The sequence below is a fragment of the Spermophilus citellus genome, assembly GCF_964194105.1.
Source record: "Spermophilus citellus genome assembly, chromosome: 16".
Classification (NCBI taxonomy): Eukaryota; Metazoa; Chordata; class Mammalia; order Rodentia; family Sciuridae; genus Spermophilus; species Spermophilus citellus.
The window spans coordinates 80,102,799-80,123,175 of record NC_138196.1 but is presented as its reverse complement, the minus strand read 5'-3'; the positions used below and the strand labels follow the sequence as shown (position 1 = coordinate 80,123,175).

The following is a 20,377-nucleotide window of genomic DNA, read 5'->3' as shown; positions in this document are numbered from 1 at the left end:
GCCACCAGCCTCTCACAGCCTGAAGCCTTATTGGTGTGTGGTGGTGGTGGGGGTTGTGAAAGGTGTTTGCACCCTGACAGCCACCCAGTCTCCTCATAGCTGCCACACAGGTTCCTTGTGTGTCACAGATTGGCGAGAATGGATGGTTCCAAACCTTGGTCATGCAGTGCTGAGCCAACTCATCCCCCTGGCATCTAAGCCGGCTGGGAAGGCATTGCCAGGCCAGCAGAAACCCCCGGGTCCCCAGCTTCCTCAAGAGCACTGCTCAGATCCCGGATCTGAGCTTGGATTCTAAGGCACTCTTGCTCTGTGTGTGTGTGTGTTTCACGTCAGTTACTGCCATCCGGGGGACTTAGAGATGTGCTGAGGTGGCACAAGTACTATGTTTTTAAGTTGACCATCCTCTGAAGTTACTTGAAACTTCCAGGAAATTCAGTCTGATCTACATTCTTGGGATTTGTTGTTGTTTTAGAGCCTGTGGTTGAATTCTAATTCCATTCTGTTATGGTTGCTAAAATATGTATAGACATGTTGTTTGAAACTCCAGATGACTTAAATAAATAGTTGAACCTGGCCCTGGTTGTATGTTTGTAAAGCCCTACTCATCTTTCCTATGTAGAGGGTACTGAGTTATTTTTGTTTTATATTTTGTTGGAGCAGAGATTGGAGATTGTAGTAAATGTGAGGAATACGTTTCTTGACTATTTAAAAACTGTCCATGTTTTATTTAATTCAACTGTGTCTCAGAGTTTATGAAAATGTGTGGGCTAAAAAAACCCACATTGTCAACACAGCATTTATTTCTAGAGGAGGTTTTTTACTTTATGCTTTGGTGTTATTTGAACTTGTTACTGAAAATGTTTATTTCTTCTCTATTAATTGAAAAAAAAATTTTTGATTTAAAAGAACAATGTTTGTTTAGAAAGAGAAGGACTTGTCTATTTTATGGACGATAGCCATAATTACAAAATTACTAAAATTTAAAAGGATTGTTTAGTGTTGTTAGTAAATAAGAACTTGGTGCTTATTGGTCCCCAACTTTGTGCCAGCTGTGGCCCTTCCATAACAGTAGTCCCCACTGGTCTGCAGTTTTTCTTTCTGTGATTTCAGTTACCCCAGGCAAACTCTGGAAGATTGAAGTAGATATTTAGAGAGAAGAGAAACAGAGACACCCCATTCATATAACTTTGATTGCAGTATATTGTCATAGTAGTTTTATTTTATTATTAATCAGTGTTCATCTCTTCTGTGCCTACTTTATAAGTTAAACTTTATTTAGGTCTGTCTGTTCATGAAAAGCATAGTGTGTCTAGAGTTGGATACTTCCTGAAGCTCAGGCCTACCTGGGTGGTGTGGAGCCTGTCCCTGGCAGGTCAGGGGCGACCCTAGGCTAGCCTGGTGGTGTGAGGTAGGGACTTTTGAGCCAGTCTACTGGCAGCTACAGCTTGCCTCCTTTGTCCTTGTTTGCTTTGAACAGGGCCTGCACACAGTCTCAGGTATTGCTGTGGGGACTTTAGTGATGGCTTCTCTATTGGAATTGGGAGTAAGAAATGAAGTGGTTAAAGAAATCTCTAAACACAAGAATGAGAAGTTATACTCCATGTATGTATAATATGTCAAAGTACATTCAACTGTCATGTATAACTAAAAGGAGCAAAAAAATAAAAATAAAACAAGAAATCTGTAATTGAAAAGTAAGGGAGACACCCAGTAATGATGGGTTCAGAGGGGAGTGCCCTGGAGGATCTGAGCCCTGGTAAATGTACATGAGACTTCTGAAGAGAGAGCTAAGCTTGCAATAACAGAATTAAAATTGCAAGGGATGAGAGTTGAAAGCAAGAACAGAAGAAAGTTAATTTGAGCATCACACTGTATTTAATCGTACCTCTGTGATGATTCTCATTGTGGGTGACAAATGGAGTTTGACAGGCAGCCCCCACTGGACCTTTTGATGCACAGTCCCTTGGGACTGTCTTCCTCTTGCTCCTCTTCTGTTTCAGGATAGCTAACACAGATACAACCACGAGAAGGACATCTGCTTAGCCTTAGGAAAAGGGCAGAGTTGGCAACAGGTGCCGTGACACTGTGGCCTGGTGGGGATCTTCCAGGCACCAGCTTTCCTGCCTCTTCTTGGGGGGTTCAGCCATGTTTCTTCGCTCTGCCTCTCTGGCATCCCCAGCCACCTCTGCCCACCTAGAGGCACACGCCTCACCTGCCTGCTATCACGCAAAGACCTGGGTGTTCTGATCCCTGCTTGTTCAGCGGTGTTTAACCTGTCACTCTCTTGAGTGATGCTCCTATCTCTCCTACCATTTTGTTTGTACCCCCGGGTCTTCGCAGAACTGCCCATGTCTTTGGTGGCACCTCCCTCTGTTGCATTTTCTTTTTGAACCTGGTTTTCTGGTGGCCTCATCCCCACCCTCACCCTGACAGTCTCATGGCAGTTTCCCCGCTCCCCATTTCTGATCCAGGAACAAGCATCGGTCTGGCTTTCCAAACCTTGGACTTCTTTTCTCATTTTTCTCCCTTTGGGCCCTTTCCCCCACTCCCTCCCTGTTTATTTTGTTGATTTTAGGTTGTAGTGGGGCAGGATATTGGCAGGCATACTCAATTTTTGGTATTAATCTAACTTCTTTTCTTAAAAAAATTTGACTTTTAGGTATCTGGTCCACATAGCCTTGTGAGGTTACACAGAAAGTCTGTTCCTGCCAGCTCTAAAATGTGTAGCAGGAACAGATAAAATATTTTAAAATATTAGAATTGTGTCATCAGACTCACAAACAGCACGTGTAACTTCAAGAACTAGCAGTAAGCTGGAGCCAAGGCAGTGTTCTGGGCTTTGGAATCACACAGGCCCTCACCTGACTGAAGTCAGCGCTTGCCAATCAGTGGGGCCCTGGCGTGTGGTGGAGGACCGAGTCAAGTTCACTGTGCAAATACTGATTTGGGAGAGGCTCCTCTGTGATTGAAGGCTTAAAAAAGCTGAGAAAGTGCCGGCCATCAACATTGAGCCAGTGCCCATGTTGATAGGAGGGAGTGGAGACATCTGGTCTTGGGAGGACCGAAGTCTGAGCTTCCATAGCAGAAATGGTGACATGACCTGGCCACGGGAAGGGACCTTTAGTAGAGGAAAAAGACAGCAGTGTGTTAACTGTAACAGACACTCCCAGTAAGGGCACACCTGAAACTTACAGGTAGAGGCACAGGAGAAAGGCCACACTCCGGGGACGCACAACAACACTCCAAACGGAGGAGTTTGAGAGGTGAACCAAGGCGAATCTTAAAATCCTTAAACAGGCTAGGTTATGAAACACAAATGAATGGACATAAAACCATTAGAAATCCAAAAAATGAAAGACAAAATTATTATTATTCCAGATGTCCATAACTTTTCAGTAATATGATCACTTTCTTGTCAATTACCCTTCTGTACCTTTAAATCTATGTAATATTGAACATGGGTGCATTATAATTTATTTAAACAATCTCCTATTGTATAACTATTTTGTACTTGCTATGTGAGCATCTTTAAATTTTATTATCTTAAAAAAATCTTCATTTTCTCTCATTATAAAAATACAAATTAGGAAAACTTATAAAAGCATAAGAAGAAAACAAAAATCACAAATCTCGTTATGAAGAAGTAAACTTTATATTTGTAACCATACATATTTGTATGATAGCCATCATGTTATTCATATTGTTCTGTAAACTTGTTTTTTTCATTTAACATTGTGAATTGTTTTCCATGTGAAATATAGAGCTAGATGACTCGTGGGTGTGTAGTTGTCATTGTAAGACTGTATATAAATAACTAATCCTGTTGTGTAATAGTAAGTTGTTTTTGTTGTACAAAAACAGTGAGCAATTCCATTGAAATTAGGACATTATTGTAACATCATAGTGTCAAAGTTTTGGTCTTAATACAAACACATTATGTTCACTTTTCAACAGGTGTTTGCTTATGATCATTGTTTCTGGTCCATGGATGAATCTGTCCGAGAAAAGTATGCAGGTAACAGAATACAGCATCCTGTCCACTACTACTGGTGCAGAAAAGGGGTTTCAGTACATTCTCCAGATACTATTGTAGTGTAATTGTGTGACTTTAAAACTATTATCTTAAAAAATATTCATTTTCTCTCATTATAAAAGTACAAATAAGGAAAACTTATAAAAGCATAAGAAGAAAACAAAAATCTCTAATCTCATTATGAAGAAGTAAACAGACAGCTTCTTCCAGTATTTGCTATGAGAGGTTATATGTTTATTGGAAAATTGAAAGATTTACCGTCTGCTGTCCTTGGTTTGAGATGATGGTATCCAGTGGAGGTTGACTCACGTATGTCCCCAGGTCTCACATGGGATCAGGAACACACAGTAGATGTATCCCTGAGATGTCAGTGATGTTGTCTAGAGAGGCTGCTGGTGGGAGGAAAGAAGCACGCTGGTGACAAGCATCCAGGCTCTGCTCCTCTGCACCCCTGTGATGTTCAGTAAATCACGGCACCTTTGGAGCCTGTTTTCTCTCTGTAGTGGAGAGGAATGTGCCACATTCCTCCACATTTTATTTTTGACCTGAAAGTCTATTTTATCACTCTCCTAAATTACTATCTCATCATTTGCCACAAGATGAAGGCTACAGTGATAGCCTTTTAAAAATTCCTTGTATTCTTCAGTCACATCAATGTTTATAGCAGCACAATTCACAATAGCTAAACTGTGGAGCCAACCTAGATGCCCTTCAGTGATGAATGGATAAAAAAAATGTGGCATATATACACAATGGAATTTTATTCAGTATTAAAAGAGAATAAAATCATGACATTTGCAGGTAAATGGATGGCGTTGGAGCAGATAATGCTAAGTTAGCCAATCCCCCAAAAAACAAATGTCAAATGTTTTCTCTGATATAATGAGACTGACTCATAGTCAGGTAGGGAGGGGGAACATGGGAGGAATAGATGAATTCTAGATAGGGCAGAGGGGTGGGAGGCAAAGGGAGGAGGCAGGGGATTAGCAAGGGCAGGGGAATGTGATGGACATCATTATCCAAAGTCCATGTATGAAGACTTGAATTGGGTGTCAACATACTTTATATATAAACAGATATGAAAGTTATGGTATATATATGTAATAAGAATTATAATGCAAAAAAAACACCAAAAGTACATGTATAAAGGCATGAATTGGTGTGAACATACTCTATATACAAAGATATGAAAAATTGTACTCTATGTGTAATAAGAATTGTAACGCATTCTGCTGTCATGTATTTAAAAAAATAAAATCAATAAAATTAAAAAAAAAATTCCATGTATTCCTAACTGCTCTGTCCCCTGTTTCCAAGCAGTATCTTTTAATTTATATTTTACTTTTTTGGGACAGTCTTTTTTGTTTTATAAATTGGCTTTGAACTCCTGGGTTCAAGTGATCCTCCAGTCTCAGTCTCCTGAGTAACTGGAGCCATAGCATGCACTGCCATATTTCGTTTCCCTTTTAAATATTGAACATCACATTTTATTGGTTTCTACTACGGACGTTTTAAAAGTTGAAGTATGTTTGGTCTTCCAGCCCAATGACAACTTTAAGGATCACCTCAAATTCAAGCTAGGATAATTAACTGGCAGATGAACTAGGAAGTGGACGTAATGGAATCATGGAATGCCTTTGCCCAACAGCAGCATCCAATTCTCCCTCTTATATTTGAGACTCAGTGAGGTGGATGGCTTGTAAGGTTCATATTTGATTATTGATTATTGACTCATCTCTTTTGGCCTATGGTAGAGAACTTGACTCAATATATTACTTAAGTCTATAATTGAAAGCTGAAGGAAATTTCCAGGGTCTTCCTTCTTGTTCTAATTGTTGTGAACTGTAGATCCTGTAATTAGAAATTATCATTGAGGAAAAAGAGGAGAACGGCACATGGAATTTTTCTGAATTCCCTAACCCATTGTATAAAAGTTCTGACTGAGTACTACATAGTTAATACAGGTATTCCTAGGTCCTGGATATAAAGTGCAGGTATTCCTGATCATTGATTGTAAAATAAGTGGCTCATTGGCTCTTTGCCCTAAGGGAGCTCCTTGGTGTTTTTTCCTTTTTAATTCAAGTATGTATTATAGGAAATGCTATACTAATTTCCCCTCATGTGCTAACTACAAATAACTTGACAGGCATAAGCCTTTGGAAGCATTTATCAAGTTTAAAGCTCATGTTTGGAGCTAAATAAGCTGATGGTGTATTTTGAGATTTTTGTTTGTGTTTTGATTTGGCTTAAAACACCCCTTCTCGCCCTGTCTCAGGTCAAGATGATGTTTTCAAGTGCCTTGGAGAAAATATCCTTCAGAATGCTTTTGATGGCTACAATGCATGCATCTTTGCCTATGGACAGACAGGTAATGTTAAATACTATTGAGATCACATGAGCAAATTTCTTTCAACGGAAGAGAAAATAGAACCATGTTTACTGAGTAATATACTGTTGATTTATTTTTTGTTGTTTTTCTTTTTAGGAAGTACTATAGATGCTAAAATCAAATATAGTTTTTTAAAAATGAGTATAATAAAATTAGGATTAGTATCCTTTTTCTTTACTAATCTTGTCACATGGTACTGGTCCAGTTTGTTTCCAATGAATTACAGAATTATGACTATTCTACATATTACTAGCCATATATTGTAGGCTCTAAGGATAATTATAGAGAAAATACTAAAAAGAACATACTTGTTAATATGTTAATATGGTTATAATTGATAAGGAACTTTTTGACTTCTCTGCCTTTGTGGTCAAGGAAACAAAATCTACTTAAAGTAAACCAGTTACTTTTATAAGATATATCATATAACTTGTCATTATTATTGTCCAACTGGAAACTCTTCTTCCAGTGTGTGGAATGGTTCATAGAGCAGAGACTCCAAGCCAGGCTGTGCCAGCTCCATTTTTCCCCCTGCTGCCTGCCCACTGGGACTCTTGGCCCTACAGTTTCCTTATCTGTAAAATGTTGATAATGATAGAACTTTATTGTAGGGTTGTCGTGATGAATTAATTACCATACACATACTTTTAAAATTTTTTTAGTTATAGATGGACATAATATCTTTATTTTGTTTATTTTTATGTGGTGCTGAAGATTGAACCCAGTGCCTCACATGTGTGAGGCAAGCGCTCTGCTACTGAGCCACCACCCCAGCCCCACCATATGCACACTTTAAAAGAGACCTGGTATGTAGGAAGTGGTACCTTAGTTTTAGGTATTATGAAAGGATGGGGTCTCAAGTGGACAGCAGCAGCACCTTGCATGGTTGGAGAGCCTGTTTGCAGGGCTGGTGGAGCACTTGCCTAGGAGGTGTGAGGCCCTGGATTCCATTCCCAGCACTGCAAAAACAAAGGAAACAAAAAGTTTGTTTGCAAAATCACTTCTACTATAAAAGAGGAAGGAGTTACACTTGAGTGTTATTACTGTTTGGGGATGATGAGACTATGGTGATTTATTTTTTTTTCCTTTCTATTTTCCCGTGTTTTCTGAATTTTCTTTAATGAACATGCATTTCTATTATAGTAGAGAAAATAATTTTGTATTAGAAAAGGATTTTTCTTTGGTTCATGCACTATTATCAGAGGGTAGTAAGTTAATTTGTTCCGGGGCCATGTGGAGAACCTATATTTTTAGTGCTATGATTTGTGGCTGGGGGTAGGCATAATAGTGGCTTATCCCAGTTTATTTGAGGAAACTTTTCAATCCTCGCTGTTTTTTAATTGTTCTAGGTATTTTTTTTTAATGTGAAGATGAGGAAAATAGGCTTTTTTTTTCTTTCTAAAGCATGTTTCCTTTTGACTGTAACATTTGCAATGGGAAAGCTTCTGTATTTTTTTTTTTAATTTTTATTATATTTGGATACATTTCTTCTTGTATTTTGGGCATTTTACTAAGTGCTGGCAGTTTATCATGAGCAAAGTAAAGAGGGTTATTATGTGTTTAAACTTCTCAGAGACAGTAGTAACTCTGATTTTCCTTTTGCAGGATCTGGAAAATCTTACACTATGATGGGCACAGTGGACCAGCCTGGATTAATCCCAAGACTCTGCAGTGGACTCTTTGAACGTACCCAGAAAGAGGAAAATGAGGAGCAGAGTTTTAAAGTAGAAGTGTCCTACATGGAAATTTATAATGAAAAAGTTCGAGACCTTCTTGATCCCAAAGGGTAAAAGACTTTTTGAGACTTTAGTGTTCTAGCATTCTGGACTAAAACAGACTCAAGAAATTGGCTTGAGAGAAGTTTGTACACTGAACTCTAGTAGAGAATCATCTAGTTGTGGTCTTTGTGATTTATTTTTAGTTACCTGGAGTAGTATCCTGCAGCCAGTTCTGGGTTTTTGAACTTGGGAGAGGGGCATTTAGAGCAGGGAAGAGTGATTGAGCAGGTATGTACTTGTTATACGCCAACCTCAGAAGCACCCAAAGCCACAAAGAATATGTAGTGAAAAACAGTCAGTTGGCAGCATAATCGTAGCCTTAAACAGTTTTTGGTTTTATTTTGCCAGTTCATTTCAGGTGGAATTCAGCAATTGGTTTGTGGACTGTTAGAGAAGCATAATCAGGGATATGAAACCTGATCTTCAGGATTGTTAATTTTAAACCTTCTCAGAAAAAAATAAGTGTGCCCATGATTTCATGGCATTGACTTTGAAAGAGAAGTGTCTCAGAAGTACCTTCATAAGTGCTCTGACCTGGAGGCCATTACTGAGTTTAATGAGGAGAACAGAAGGTATCTGAGGAAATGTGTTCTTTGCACAGAGTTCCCATGTTGAGACTTTAAGGAAGTGCAGCAGTGGCGAGGAGGAGACAGATAATGACCGGAGCCTGTGGCTTGCTGGTGTAAGAACAGAGCTAGGAAGGTCAGAGGGCCATCTGGGCTGAGGTTTACAGAAAGTGCAGAGGACAATGAAGGGGACAGTTAGCTATGTGTAGATGAGGAAAATGATCGAGGAGAGATGAGCTGACAGGCGGTTAATCGTAGTGTGCTCAACCAAGAAAAAACAGCCCCGCAGCTCCTCACTGCCATCTGCTTCTTTGACAGAGATAATCATCTTTAGGCCTGCACAGGGAGATTGGATTGGCACTTCATGCTTTTCTGTAAACCTCACTTAAGTGTCGATTGAGCAATCAGTATGTACCAGGCACCATGAAAGTCAGAGGAAGGACTCATGCTGCGGGCAGAATGAGTTTTGTACAGAAATAATTATAACACAGTGTAGTTTGCTTTTGACTTATGAGGGGGGGTTCATACAAAATAGCAAAGAGGGAATAACTGGCTATGTGCACTGGTGCATACCTGTAACACCAGAGACTCAGGAGAGTGAGGCAGAGGATCGCAAGTTTAAGACCAGCCTGGGCAACCTAGTAAGACCCTGTCTCAAAAAATGGAAAGAGCGGGCTGGGGATGTGGCTCAAGCGGTAGCGCGCTCGCCTGGCATGCGTGCGGCTCGGGTTCGATCCTCAGCACCACATACAAAGATGTTGTGTCCGCCGATAACTAAAAAATAAATATTAAAATTCTCTCTCTCTCTCCCTCTCTCTCTCTCACTCTCTCTTTAAAAAAAAAAAAATGGAAAGAGCTTGGGATGTAGCCCAGTGATAGGATGGCCCTGGGTTCAGTCTCCAGTACTGCAAAAAAGAAAGGAATTACTGCCCAGAGCAGAGGAAAGTGCCCACAGGTTATTTGATGAATTTTGTGCTGAGTACTTTGTCCATTGAGAAGTTAGGTGAGAACCATTTGTGTGTAGGACACAGCCCTGTGCCACACTGCAGTAGTGTAAAGAGATCACCTGTTTGAAGAATGATCAGCAGGTGGTTAGAGAAAGTTAAAATAGGACCGGCAGACCAGAGGTGGGTGGCACCCACGTTTTGCATAATACTGTATTCCTGTACACTTGCCCAATCAGCCTGCACTACTTTCCTTGCACTTTGACCTCCTTGAAGATCATTACTTTCTCTGAGATCCAGCTCAGACCTACTCTTTCCAGATATTTTCAGCTGTCTGACTTCATACCCTTTCATTCCCTTGTTTTGTATTCCATAGTACTTAGGTGGAATAGCTTGAACTTTACTGGCTGAATATGTCTGTAGTCTTAGGTTTGGTCCTGTGTGTGGCTTAGTATGTAACAATGTGGACTTTGGAATCCTGCAGATCTGGATCCAGGTTCTCTGCTTGTTACTTATTGAACAAGGTCCTTGTGCTTTCTAGGCCTAGCTTGTGCATGGGGAACAGGTTATCACACAATTTGATGTTTGATGGTAGGCCTGAGGCCTCAGGACTTTCCTGGCATCCAAAAAGCCCTCAGTACATGGTAGCTGCTGCTGCTGCTGCTCTTACGAAAGTTTCTTGAGGATTTTTTTTTTTTTTTTTTTTTTAGTGTATCTGAAGAGTCAAAGTTAATGGATTAAAGTTTTAAAGGTGATCTTGTTCCCAACAAAGACTATTTGAGAGAACTTTTTTTTAAACAAAATAATGCCTTGCTTACTTTTTTTTAAAGGGGGAGAGAGAGAGAGAGAGAGAATTTTTTAATATTTATTTTTTAGTTTTCGGCGGACACAACATCTTTGTATGTGGTGCTGAGGATCAAACCCGGGCCTCACACATGCCAGGCGAGTGCGCTACTGCTTGAGCCACATCCCCAACCCAAGAGAGAAAACTTTTTTATTCAAGTATTGGCTTCAGTTTCTGTGCTAGTTGCTCATTGTATGAAGTCTTCACCACCATTCCTTCCCTTCTCCTGCCTATTCAAATACTTTTTTATTCAAGTACTAATTTTGTGAATTCACCATCTAGTATGTGTAGTTATGTAATTATGTTGCTGCACTCAGGACATAATTCAGTCTACATTATCTCTAAGGGAAAAGGTGGGAGAGGGAGGTGGGGAGGGAAGGGGGAAGTACTGGGAACTGCAGTAGAGCAAATCATTCCATGCTTGTATGAGTATGTCAAAATGAACCCCAATATTATGTACAACTATCATGCACTAATGAAAACAGAAAAAAGGGGAAAATGAAAGGAAAAAAGTTAATAAAAAAGTTAATAATAGAATATAACCTGGGGTAAAAGGTGAGAATTAAATTTTGTGACTATCTGACTTCATCTATAGTTATGTAGCAATAAGTGACCTTGTATATTGATCCTAGGGTACTAAAAGGTTTCAAATCATTAGGAAATACTAAATTATAGATGGTATACTAGAGGACAAAACATTTTAGATTTAAGTCATTTCCCCATTCCTTAAGTCTGCTGCTTACATAAAAGATAAGTCTCTAGCTGCTAATTATCTTACCCTGAATACCTCTGCTTGCTTGCTTTCTCCTGGGTACTAGTGGTTGGGTGTGGCTTCAGTTTCTGTGCTAGTTGCTCATTGTATGAAGTCTTCATCACCATTCCTTCCCCTCTTCTCTGTTTTTGTTGCTAGCCCTCTTTCCACATCATGTAAGCCAACATGTTGGAGTCTTTCTTGCTGTCTGATTCTCATATCACTTTGTTAGCCAGGTTTATTCTCTGAGTGACTCTTATGTGTCAGAAATTGTGCTAGGAACTGCAGACCCCAAAACTAATAAAATGCCGTTTTTGCTCTTCTGGAGCCCCAAGGTCTGTCAAAGAGTAGACACTCGTGAATTCCAGCCCACACCAAGGACTAGGAGATTTGAGACAAAGGAAGAGGCAAGGGCAGACTAAAGGAATATGGATGTCAAGCCAAGTGCCAACCTTAGAGAACCACCACAGAAGTTTAAGCATTCCAGTTCATTATTTATTTTAAAAAATTTTGTAGTCAAAATGAATACACATGCATAATAGGAAGTAAAGAACATAAGAAATCTTACCATCAGCAAATGTTCTTTTGAAGAAAATTAATTTTTAGTTAATAAATAATAATTATATCTGTGGGTTGAAATGTGCTGTTTTGATATATGTATACATTATAGAACAATGAAATCAAGCTAATATGTCCATCACCTTATATATCTTTATAGTGTGAACATCTAAAGACCACTCTTAACAATTTTTAAATACGTTACATTTTTATTGACTATTGTCACCATGCTATGCAACAGATCTCTGGAATCTCCTAAATGAAACTTTTTATACCCTTTGACCAACATCTCAACAAAATTTTTGGCTTATAACCTTAAGCGTGCTACATATACTCTTTGTTTTTGGCAGATGCCCTTTATTGGGTTTATCAGTTTCTTGTTTGCAAACTGGCTTGTTTTTAAAGAAAATTATGAACAAGTATTTAATTTTCATTTTATTAAATCCTTTTTCCTACACTTACTGGAGGGATCATACTCCCCACTCTCCCTTCAGTCATTCGGTGTGATGAAATGCGTTGATCCCCACCCCATGTTAAAACAACCTTGCTGCCCTGGGATAAGCCCAGGGTTGTGTTTTTAGGTCATTATTAGACTCATTTCATTGTCTTTGTTTCTTTGTCTTTATTCATGATTGAGCTGGGTCTGTAGTTTTCTTTTTCTTGCACAGTTAACATTTGTGCCACATTCTGTGATATGACAAGGGGATTGTTTTATTTATTTGACTCTGCATTCTTTGCAGTAGTAAATAGACATCCTACAGTGTACCCTTTTGAGTAATGTGGTATTTTACCACATTATGAAGTTTTTCTTTGGAGTGGAGATTTTAGAGTTTGGTTTAAATTCTTTGGGGGATAAGGCCAGTTTGGGTTTTATTTATTTGGGGTCTTTCTTGAATGAAACATATTTCTGTAAAGTACAATTGAGTCCTTTTAAAAACAAATTGTTCTTTGTCATGAACAGAAGTCGTCAGACCTTGAAAGTCAGAGAACATAGTGTGTTGGGACCCTATGTGGATGGACTTTCTAAACTGGCTGTAACAAGCTATAAGGTAACAGCATTCTTTATATGAACTACTTAAATTTAGTATATTTTTTGTTTGTTTTAAAAATTAAATTTACAATAGCATCATTTAATAATCACTTTTTAAGAAAAAGTTGTAAAAAGGAGTCAGTGGATTATGAGACCAGAGAATAAATGTAGGCTAAATATGATGAGGTCTTAAAATTAAGCCTTAGGGTTTTCAGGCTTAACAGAGCTAAAATGGGTTTGGTAGTGAATTTTACCTTTTGTTGTTGTTTTTCTAATCTGGTACCATTTTATACTTCTTTTGCAGTTAATGGTTTTACTTTGAGGCTTTTTCTCTGTCATGTTGAATTTTTCCTTAAACATTATTCTTTCTTACTTAATATGCATAAACAGAATCTTATAATGATGTGCAAAGTTTTCCACACGTGTGTCAGTTTAGGATAATATTCAATTGCAGATAACATAAAAAATGTAACGAGGCTAGGGCTCAGTGGTAGAGCTCTTGCCTAGCACATGTGAGGCCCTAGGTTTAATCGTCAGCACCACATAACGATAAATAATAAAATATAGGTATTATATCCATCTGCAACTAAAAAAATAAAAACATAACAGGATTTAATATTTTTAAAATATTTTTTAGTTGTTAATGGACCTTTATTTTTTATTTATTTATATGTGATGCTGAGGTTCGAACCTAGTGCCTCACACGTGCTAGGCAAGCGCTCTACCACTAAGCTACAACCTCAGCCCAGGATTTAATATTTTGAAGTGTGGGTTATTATCTGTTTTGTTTATTATTTATCCTCAGTTTCCAGAAAGTACCTGGCTTATGGTAGATGCTCTCAGTATACATTGGAGTGGAGGAACGAATGGTGATTTAAATAAGGTTTTCATGTAAAAGAAGTCTGGAGGTAGAGGCTGGTTTGGTGGCTCCAAGGTGTTATTAGGGACTTGCATTCTTCCGCACCCCACATAGAGAGATGTAACGACCATGTTCTCATAGATCAAGACAACTCTTAGAACCAGGATATGATGGCAAGCTACTCCTTTTAAGGAGAGTGGCCCAGATAGTCTCTATTATACTTTACATCTTATTTGCCAAAGTGTAGTCATGGGGCCAGACCGAGGTGCAAGGGCATCTGGGAAATGTGATCTCGCAGCTCTGCTGCTTGCACTTAGCTAGAGTTCCTTTACTGAGTTCATAGTAGGCAACTAGACAGCTCTTTCAGATGTACCATCTTTTTTGTTCCTTATGAAAATTCTTGTAGATGATTTAGTTTTATTTATTTTCTGTGCTATGGATTGAACCCAGGGCCTTGTGTATATTAAACAGGAGCTCTACCACTGAGCCACTTGCTTAGTCTAAGTAGATGGTCTTATAACTCTCTGTTGTAATTAATGAAATTAAAGTTTCAGATTTTTCAGATTGGTCAAATAACCCTTTTAGAGCTTATAACATTTTTTAAAATGAAAATTCCATTATCTTGAGCTGGGGTTGTAGCTCAGTGGTACAGTGTTTGCCTCGCATGGGTGAGGCCCTTGGTTTGATCCTTAGCACCACATAAAAATAAACAAATAAAAATAAAAATATTATGTCCATCTACAACTAAACAAATTTATTTTTTAAATCTCACCTTTCTTTCTGTTATACTGTCTCTCTTTGAATGGTAATAGCATCAAAGTAGCAAATCTCTGCAGAAACTAGTTTCTTGATATTCTCATTTTTAAGAACAGGTCCAATAAGATATGTTCCCAGTATGTGGGAAATAATATGCATGGGTGAAGAGGTTACAAGTAAATTATTTTTATTTGTTTTTTGCTTATTTATATTATCTAATTTATTTTAAAATATATTCATTTACTTTTTTTTTAAAACAGTAATGGGCTTCATGCATGCTAAGCAAGTGCTCTACCACTGAGCTACATCCTCGTCCCTTTTAAAATATTTATTTTTCTATTTATGCGGTACTGGGAATTGAACCCAGGGGTGCTCTACTACCAAGCTACATCCCCAGCCTTTTTACTTTTCTTTTTTTTTCTTTTCTTTTTTTTTTTTTAGAGAGAGAGAGAGAGAGAGAGAGAGAGAGAGAGGGAGAGAGAGAATTTTTTATTTATTTTTTAGTTTTTTCGGTGGACACAACATCTTTGTTTGTATGTGGTGCTGAGGATCGAACCCGGGCTGCACGCATGCCAGGCGAGCGCGCTACCGCTTGAGCCATATCTCCAGCCCGCCTTTTTACTTTTCATTTTTAGACAGGGTCTTGCTGTTCCTGAGACTCCTTGAACTTGTGATCCTCCTGCCTTAGTCTTCTGGGTTGTTGGGATTACAGGCATGTACCTCTGCACCTAGCATTTTGATTTTATTTTTGAAGATAGTGTCTTGCCAGTTTGCCTAGGCTGGCCTGGAACTTGCTATCCTCCTACTTCAGCTGCTCAGCTAGGTAGGATTATAGGTGTGTAATGCTTTTATAATGAAAGAAATTCTGCTTTTATAATGAGAGAAACTAAGTTTTTCAACTTTCTCAAGTAGATGGGTGTGGGCGTGGCATATTTGTCATGGAGTATTTGTTGTGGTATATTTGTAGCTTCTAAACTTTTCTGAGTCAAAGCTGCCACTCTCTTTTGGAATAAAAGTGTAGAAAAAATGTAGTTTAGTTGGGTTTCAGAGACAGTATTGGCTATTGTATTCTGTGAGTCTTAATATTAATTGCAAAACACAATGTGAACTCCAAATGTTGTTCACATAGCAGTTACACTTGTAATGCGCTCTGTAGTATAGCAGGTTTTAATGTTTATTATACAGATAACAAGATGTGTGTCTGAATTGTTTTCACTTAGGATATTGAGTCTTTGATGTCTGAGGGAAACAAATCTCGGACAGTTGCTGCAACCAACATGAATGAGGAGAGTAGCCGATCCCATGCAGTCTTCAAAATCACCCTCACACATACTCTGTATGATGTGAAATCTGGGGTAAGTGTTCAGATGCATGGCCTTTCTTTAGTTCTTTTAGGTTATCATCATTTACCTTTTCTCTTCAGATGTTAGATGAATTAAAGACCTAGCCAGACTTACTATCAACCAGGACTTCTTGTCTAAACAAGAAGCAGAAGCCTCTTCAGGTAGACACAAAGGGGTGTAGTGTAGAGAATTAGGTGACTGCAGAGTTTTTGGAATACCTGAGAAGCATTGGATTGTAGGCGGAATCTCTAGGAATAATTCCATGAACCACTTGGATCTGGTCTGTTAGGATGGTGCCATCTTTGAGGATACCCTTTGAGCTTTGGGTTCAAGGCACATCCCACAGGGGTGACCAGGAAGCAGGAATAAGGAAATCGCTTCTGTCAAAGCAGCTGCCTCTTAGCATCCTAGAAGCTGAATGTGCAAGAAAGCCTTATGTTTCCATGATCCTGTCTGCCATCAGAAAAAGCCAAAAGGGGCATTTTACTTCTGCTTTCCAGATCTTTAACAAGGAGATCTGATTGACAGAATTTGCGCCACATTCTGAATCCTGGCTGCAAGGGAGTCTTAGAGATGGAGGCCTTAGCTCCCACGCTGTCCAGCTATGGGAAGGTGGAACCCATCCCACAGTCCTGTCACAGCAGTGTTAGAGCCCTTAGCTGCTGGCTGCCTGTGTGAGCAGATGTTAATGCTCCACTTCATCAGTAGAGGTTCTTCTGCAGTGTTACCTTCTGCCAAACGCCAGGGTCAGGATTCGCTTCCCTCGGGGAATGGCACTACAAAGCTGCTAGATTTTGTAGAGTATTTTTTGATTATTTAGTTTGGAACCTTGTGACGAGTAGACTGAGTCAGATATGTAAATGTTTCTGCCACATTAAGAACTTATCTGTAGACTCATATATTTTCTTTCTCTTTGTGTGAATTTTTACATATTTTATTGTGATGTCCGTTCCTCAGAGCATCACTTTCATATACCAGAATCTAAAGTAATCACCCTGGCAAAGTGCTTTATTTTGGCAGGATTTTATTTGCTGAAAGCGTATTTTTCTTTTCTTTCTTTTTTTAAAACCATCACAGCAAGATTAGTGTAGCAACAAAAAGTTCTTTGTTTCCGATTTCCTTTTTAGCATAAAACAAAAAACATACTGAAGACTTTTTTTTTAAACTAAAAGTACTTTGATTTGGGAAGCTAAATATCCTTTTGTTAGCAATATATTTATTTTATGGAAATAAATATAAATGTATGTTAAAAGGAAAGTTTTTCAAATGATCCAGTCTGTAGACTTTTGGCACTGGTTTCTTACATTTCTTTTTTTCTTTTTTCTTTTCTTTTTTTCTTTTTTCTTTTGCTGCTGAATTATAAAATATCTGTTTTACATATGCAACTTGAGAAAGGAAAATATCACTATATAAAAAATATCTTTTTTTTTTTTTTTGTACCCAGGGGGTGCTTTACTACTGAGCCACAACCCAGCCCTTTTTCATTTTTTATTTGAGGCAGATCTTGCTAATTTGCTGAGGGTTTTGCTAAGTTGTTGAGGCTGACCTCTAACTTGTGATCCTGCTGTTCCAGCCTCCCAGTCACTGGGATTACAAACACGTACATCTACACCCAGCTATTAAAAATATTTTAGGGGTTGGGATTGTGGCTCAGTGGCAGAGCGCTTGCCTTGCACATAGGAGGCACTGAGCTCAATCCTTAGCACCACATAAAAATAAACAAAATAAAGATATTGTGTCCATCTATATTTAAAAAATTAAAAAAATATATTTTAAAATATCTTAACTATAAAAAATAAAAATGAAATTATATATGCATTAGATGAAATTTTGTTTTGAGGATTCTTCTGTTGGATAAGTCAGATTAATATTTTTTACATTAGTAAGAATGTATTTTGTCTAAAGATTTTGGTAAACATGAAGTTTTAAGCACAGTTGCAAATCATATTAAAATTTGCATCTTCTAAGTCTTTTGTATACTGCTCTGAAAATTTTATTGGACTCCTTTCAAAATCTCCCATTTGGGGGGGGCACTGTTTTTCTGAGATAATTACTCAGTTTATATGGATTAGTAGAGGTCTGTAAATTTTGTGTGCCTCCACTGCTGGATTGCAGTTTTCTTACAGTGTTTTTAGGGGCACAAAATGATTTTGCAATAACAACAAATGACTTTAATAAAATACTTAGATAATAAATCCAGTTGGTTGAGACAGCCTGGTTTCTGCCATTTTAACTGTTCAATTTAACTGTGTCAATTTACTTTGTAGACATCTGGGGAGAAAGTGGGCAAACTGAGCTTGGTTGATTTAGCTGGCAGCGAACGAGCAACGAAAACCGGAGCTGCTGGTGACCGGCTAAAGGAGGGCAGCAACATTAACAAGTAAGCCTTTCAGAAGCAACTTCCTATTGCTTTCCCGAATTACAGCCAAATGGGGGACATCGTGGTCCTTAAATGATTAGATGATTCTAGGACAATTAAGGTTTTTTTCTGGTATTTTCAATGTCATAGGCTCATCTTATGTTCCATGGAGATGTCTGATGGGGCTGAGGAGTCCAGCCTCTGTCAGACAGCCCTAGTGGCATTTCTGGGTGACTCTGTCCTGAGGGTTGGGGGTCCTGGCCTCCAGGGTGTTTGGCAGCATCCTTGGTGTCTTTCCACTAGAGGGCAGTGTAGTTGTGATTACTCAGACTCTGGATATGGCTCGGTTTCCCTGTGGGGGCATAGTCACCATCTAGTTGAGAACCACTGATCTGAATTATAGAAGAGAACATGACAATTGGTCTCAGTCTGGTTGATTGTGACCCGTGTGCTACTGTCTGGACATCTGCCAGGGGCCCTAGCCACACTGGGCTTGCCCTCTTAAGACTGCTATCTAGTCCAAGCCAGGACTTTATGAAATCATGTTTTGTCAACAGTTCCTCCATACTCCCTCAGGCTCCTTGTGGTTGGGGAGTCTCTTTGTCCTTAGGACTTCCCACAGGGACATACAGTGAATCATTAGTGACCAACTATATAGTTATAATCCCAACTATAACTGGGATTATAAGGCACCGTCATCCAGAGGTTGGGCTGTTATTGAATCTTATAGATTTAATTTTTGCCTTGTTCTGTGTGTTAATTACTATTTTGTGTTTATGACTTCTGTCTGTAAGATATGTAGTGTTTGTGTTCACCTTGACCTAATGTTTTACCACTCACATTTTTATCTACAAAAATGCAAAAAAGGGGAGGAGCTAAGCAAAAGGGACAGTGGCTCCTTAGAATTGCTGTGTTTTAAAATAATAACAAAATGCTGACCACAGTGCTGCTCACATGCAGGTAGAGAGCATCTTGGTGTTTGATCTCTGGCTAAAGGTGACATTTGACATACTCCATTTTTCCCAATTGTTCTGGTTGTTGCACCATGCAGGTCTCTTACAACTCTTGGTCTGGTCATCTCGGCTCTAGCAGATCAGAGTGCTGGCAAAAACAAAAATAAGTTTGTTCCATATCGGGACTCAGTTCTCACGTGGCTGCTCAAAGTAAGTGTTTTTCCCTCTCTTTCTTGGCAAATGTTTGATAGTTTATAAAAAGGAAAAGACTGTTAATCTCTTCCAGTGATCATTCCCTCCATCGGTGTTCAGATCTATAATTACTGAGGGGTCTGGCAACTGTGATTTCCATGGGCTGAGTGAGCCCAGGTTTCTTCTAGTAGTTGGCAGCCTCTTCTTCCAGAATCTGCATGCCTGGGTTGTGGGGCTCACACTGAACCACACAGTTGTTCATGGAGATTTGGAGGTAGAAGAAGGGCCTGGTGCTGATGTGACAGTAGGAGTCACAGGAAAGGACACCCTCTGCTGGTCTGCCCCATCCTCTCAGACTCCTTTGATAGTTGTGACCTTGTTTTCTGTTTGGCTTCACTGATGATCGTTTAATGTGCTTTCACCTTCTTGGAGAAGTTGCTGAAGGGTACCGGGGAGAGCATGGCTGCTTGCTGGTGAATTCAGTTCAGCTGGAAAGAGGGACAGGGAGGAAGGGAGATCTGTATGAAGTGTGGGAGGAGGGTATGGACAGGGCAGTGGAGCCAATCGGCCCCCAGTGGCGCAGGTCTATAGGTAGGAAGGCAAGGTGCTCACACACAGTAGAGCATGAGTTTATGGGGGGCTCTGTGGCCGAAGTAGGTGACAGAGAGACTATTTCCAGATTCCACAGAGCCTCAGGCTTCATAGAGATGCTGTGATAATAGATATTGGGCTGGGTCTTAGAGGATGTAAATTCTAGGATGGTAGAATTACTAACAGGGGGTCAACCTTGAACAAAATCTTTCATCTAATACTTTTTTTAATGAAGAAATAAGTTTATATGCCTGGTTTAGTTTTGTGGGGCTCATTTTCTCATTGGTGGGAGAAAACACTGTGTTTGAGAATATATAGGGAGTGGAGCGCAGGCCAGGAGCTGAGGGAGATTTGGAGGTAGAAGAAGGGCCTGGTGCTGATGTGATCAGCCTTGTTGAGGGAGGCAGAGTTTTCTCCTGGCCTCCACATGC

At 39.2% G+C, this 20,377-nt stretch overlaps 1 protein-coding gene across 6 annotated transcripts in view; it reads left to right on the top strand.

The window, feature by feature from the left end:
- Nucleotides 1–20,377, top strand: part of KIF13B (kinesin family member 13B) — a 533,579-nt gene that overhangs the window by 426,455 nt on the left and 86,747 nt on the right. For 4 of the 6 annotated variants that reach the window (XR_014019133.1, XM_081269241.1, XM_081269239.1 and 1 more), the window contains exons 2-8: nucleotides 3,953–4,015; nucleotides 6,309–6,401; nucleotides 8,028–8,208; nucleotides 12,825–12,912; nucleotides 15,729–15,863; nucleotides 18,119–18,231; nucleotides 19,262–19,373. Coding sequence is in view for 5 of the 6 variants with exons in the window: in XM_081269241.1 (XP_081125367.1) it covers nucleotides 3,985–4,015; nucleotides 6,309–6,401; nucleotides 8,028–8,208; nucleotides 12,825–12,912; nucleotides 15,729–15,863; nucleotides 18,119–18,231; nucleotides 19,262–19,373 (753 nt within the window). In the remaining variant the exon portion in view is untranslated. The remainder of the gene's footprint in view (nucleotides 1–3,952; nucleotides 4,016–6,308; nucleotides 6,402–8,027; nucleotides 8,209–12,824; nucleotides 12,913–15,728; nucleotides 15,864–18,118; nucleotides 18,232–19,261; nucleotides 19,374–20,377) is intronic. The other 2 variants (XM_081269240.1, XM_081269243.1) reach the window with 2 other exon arrangements.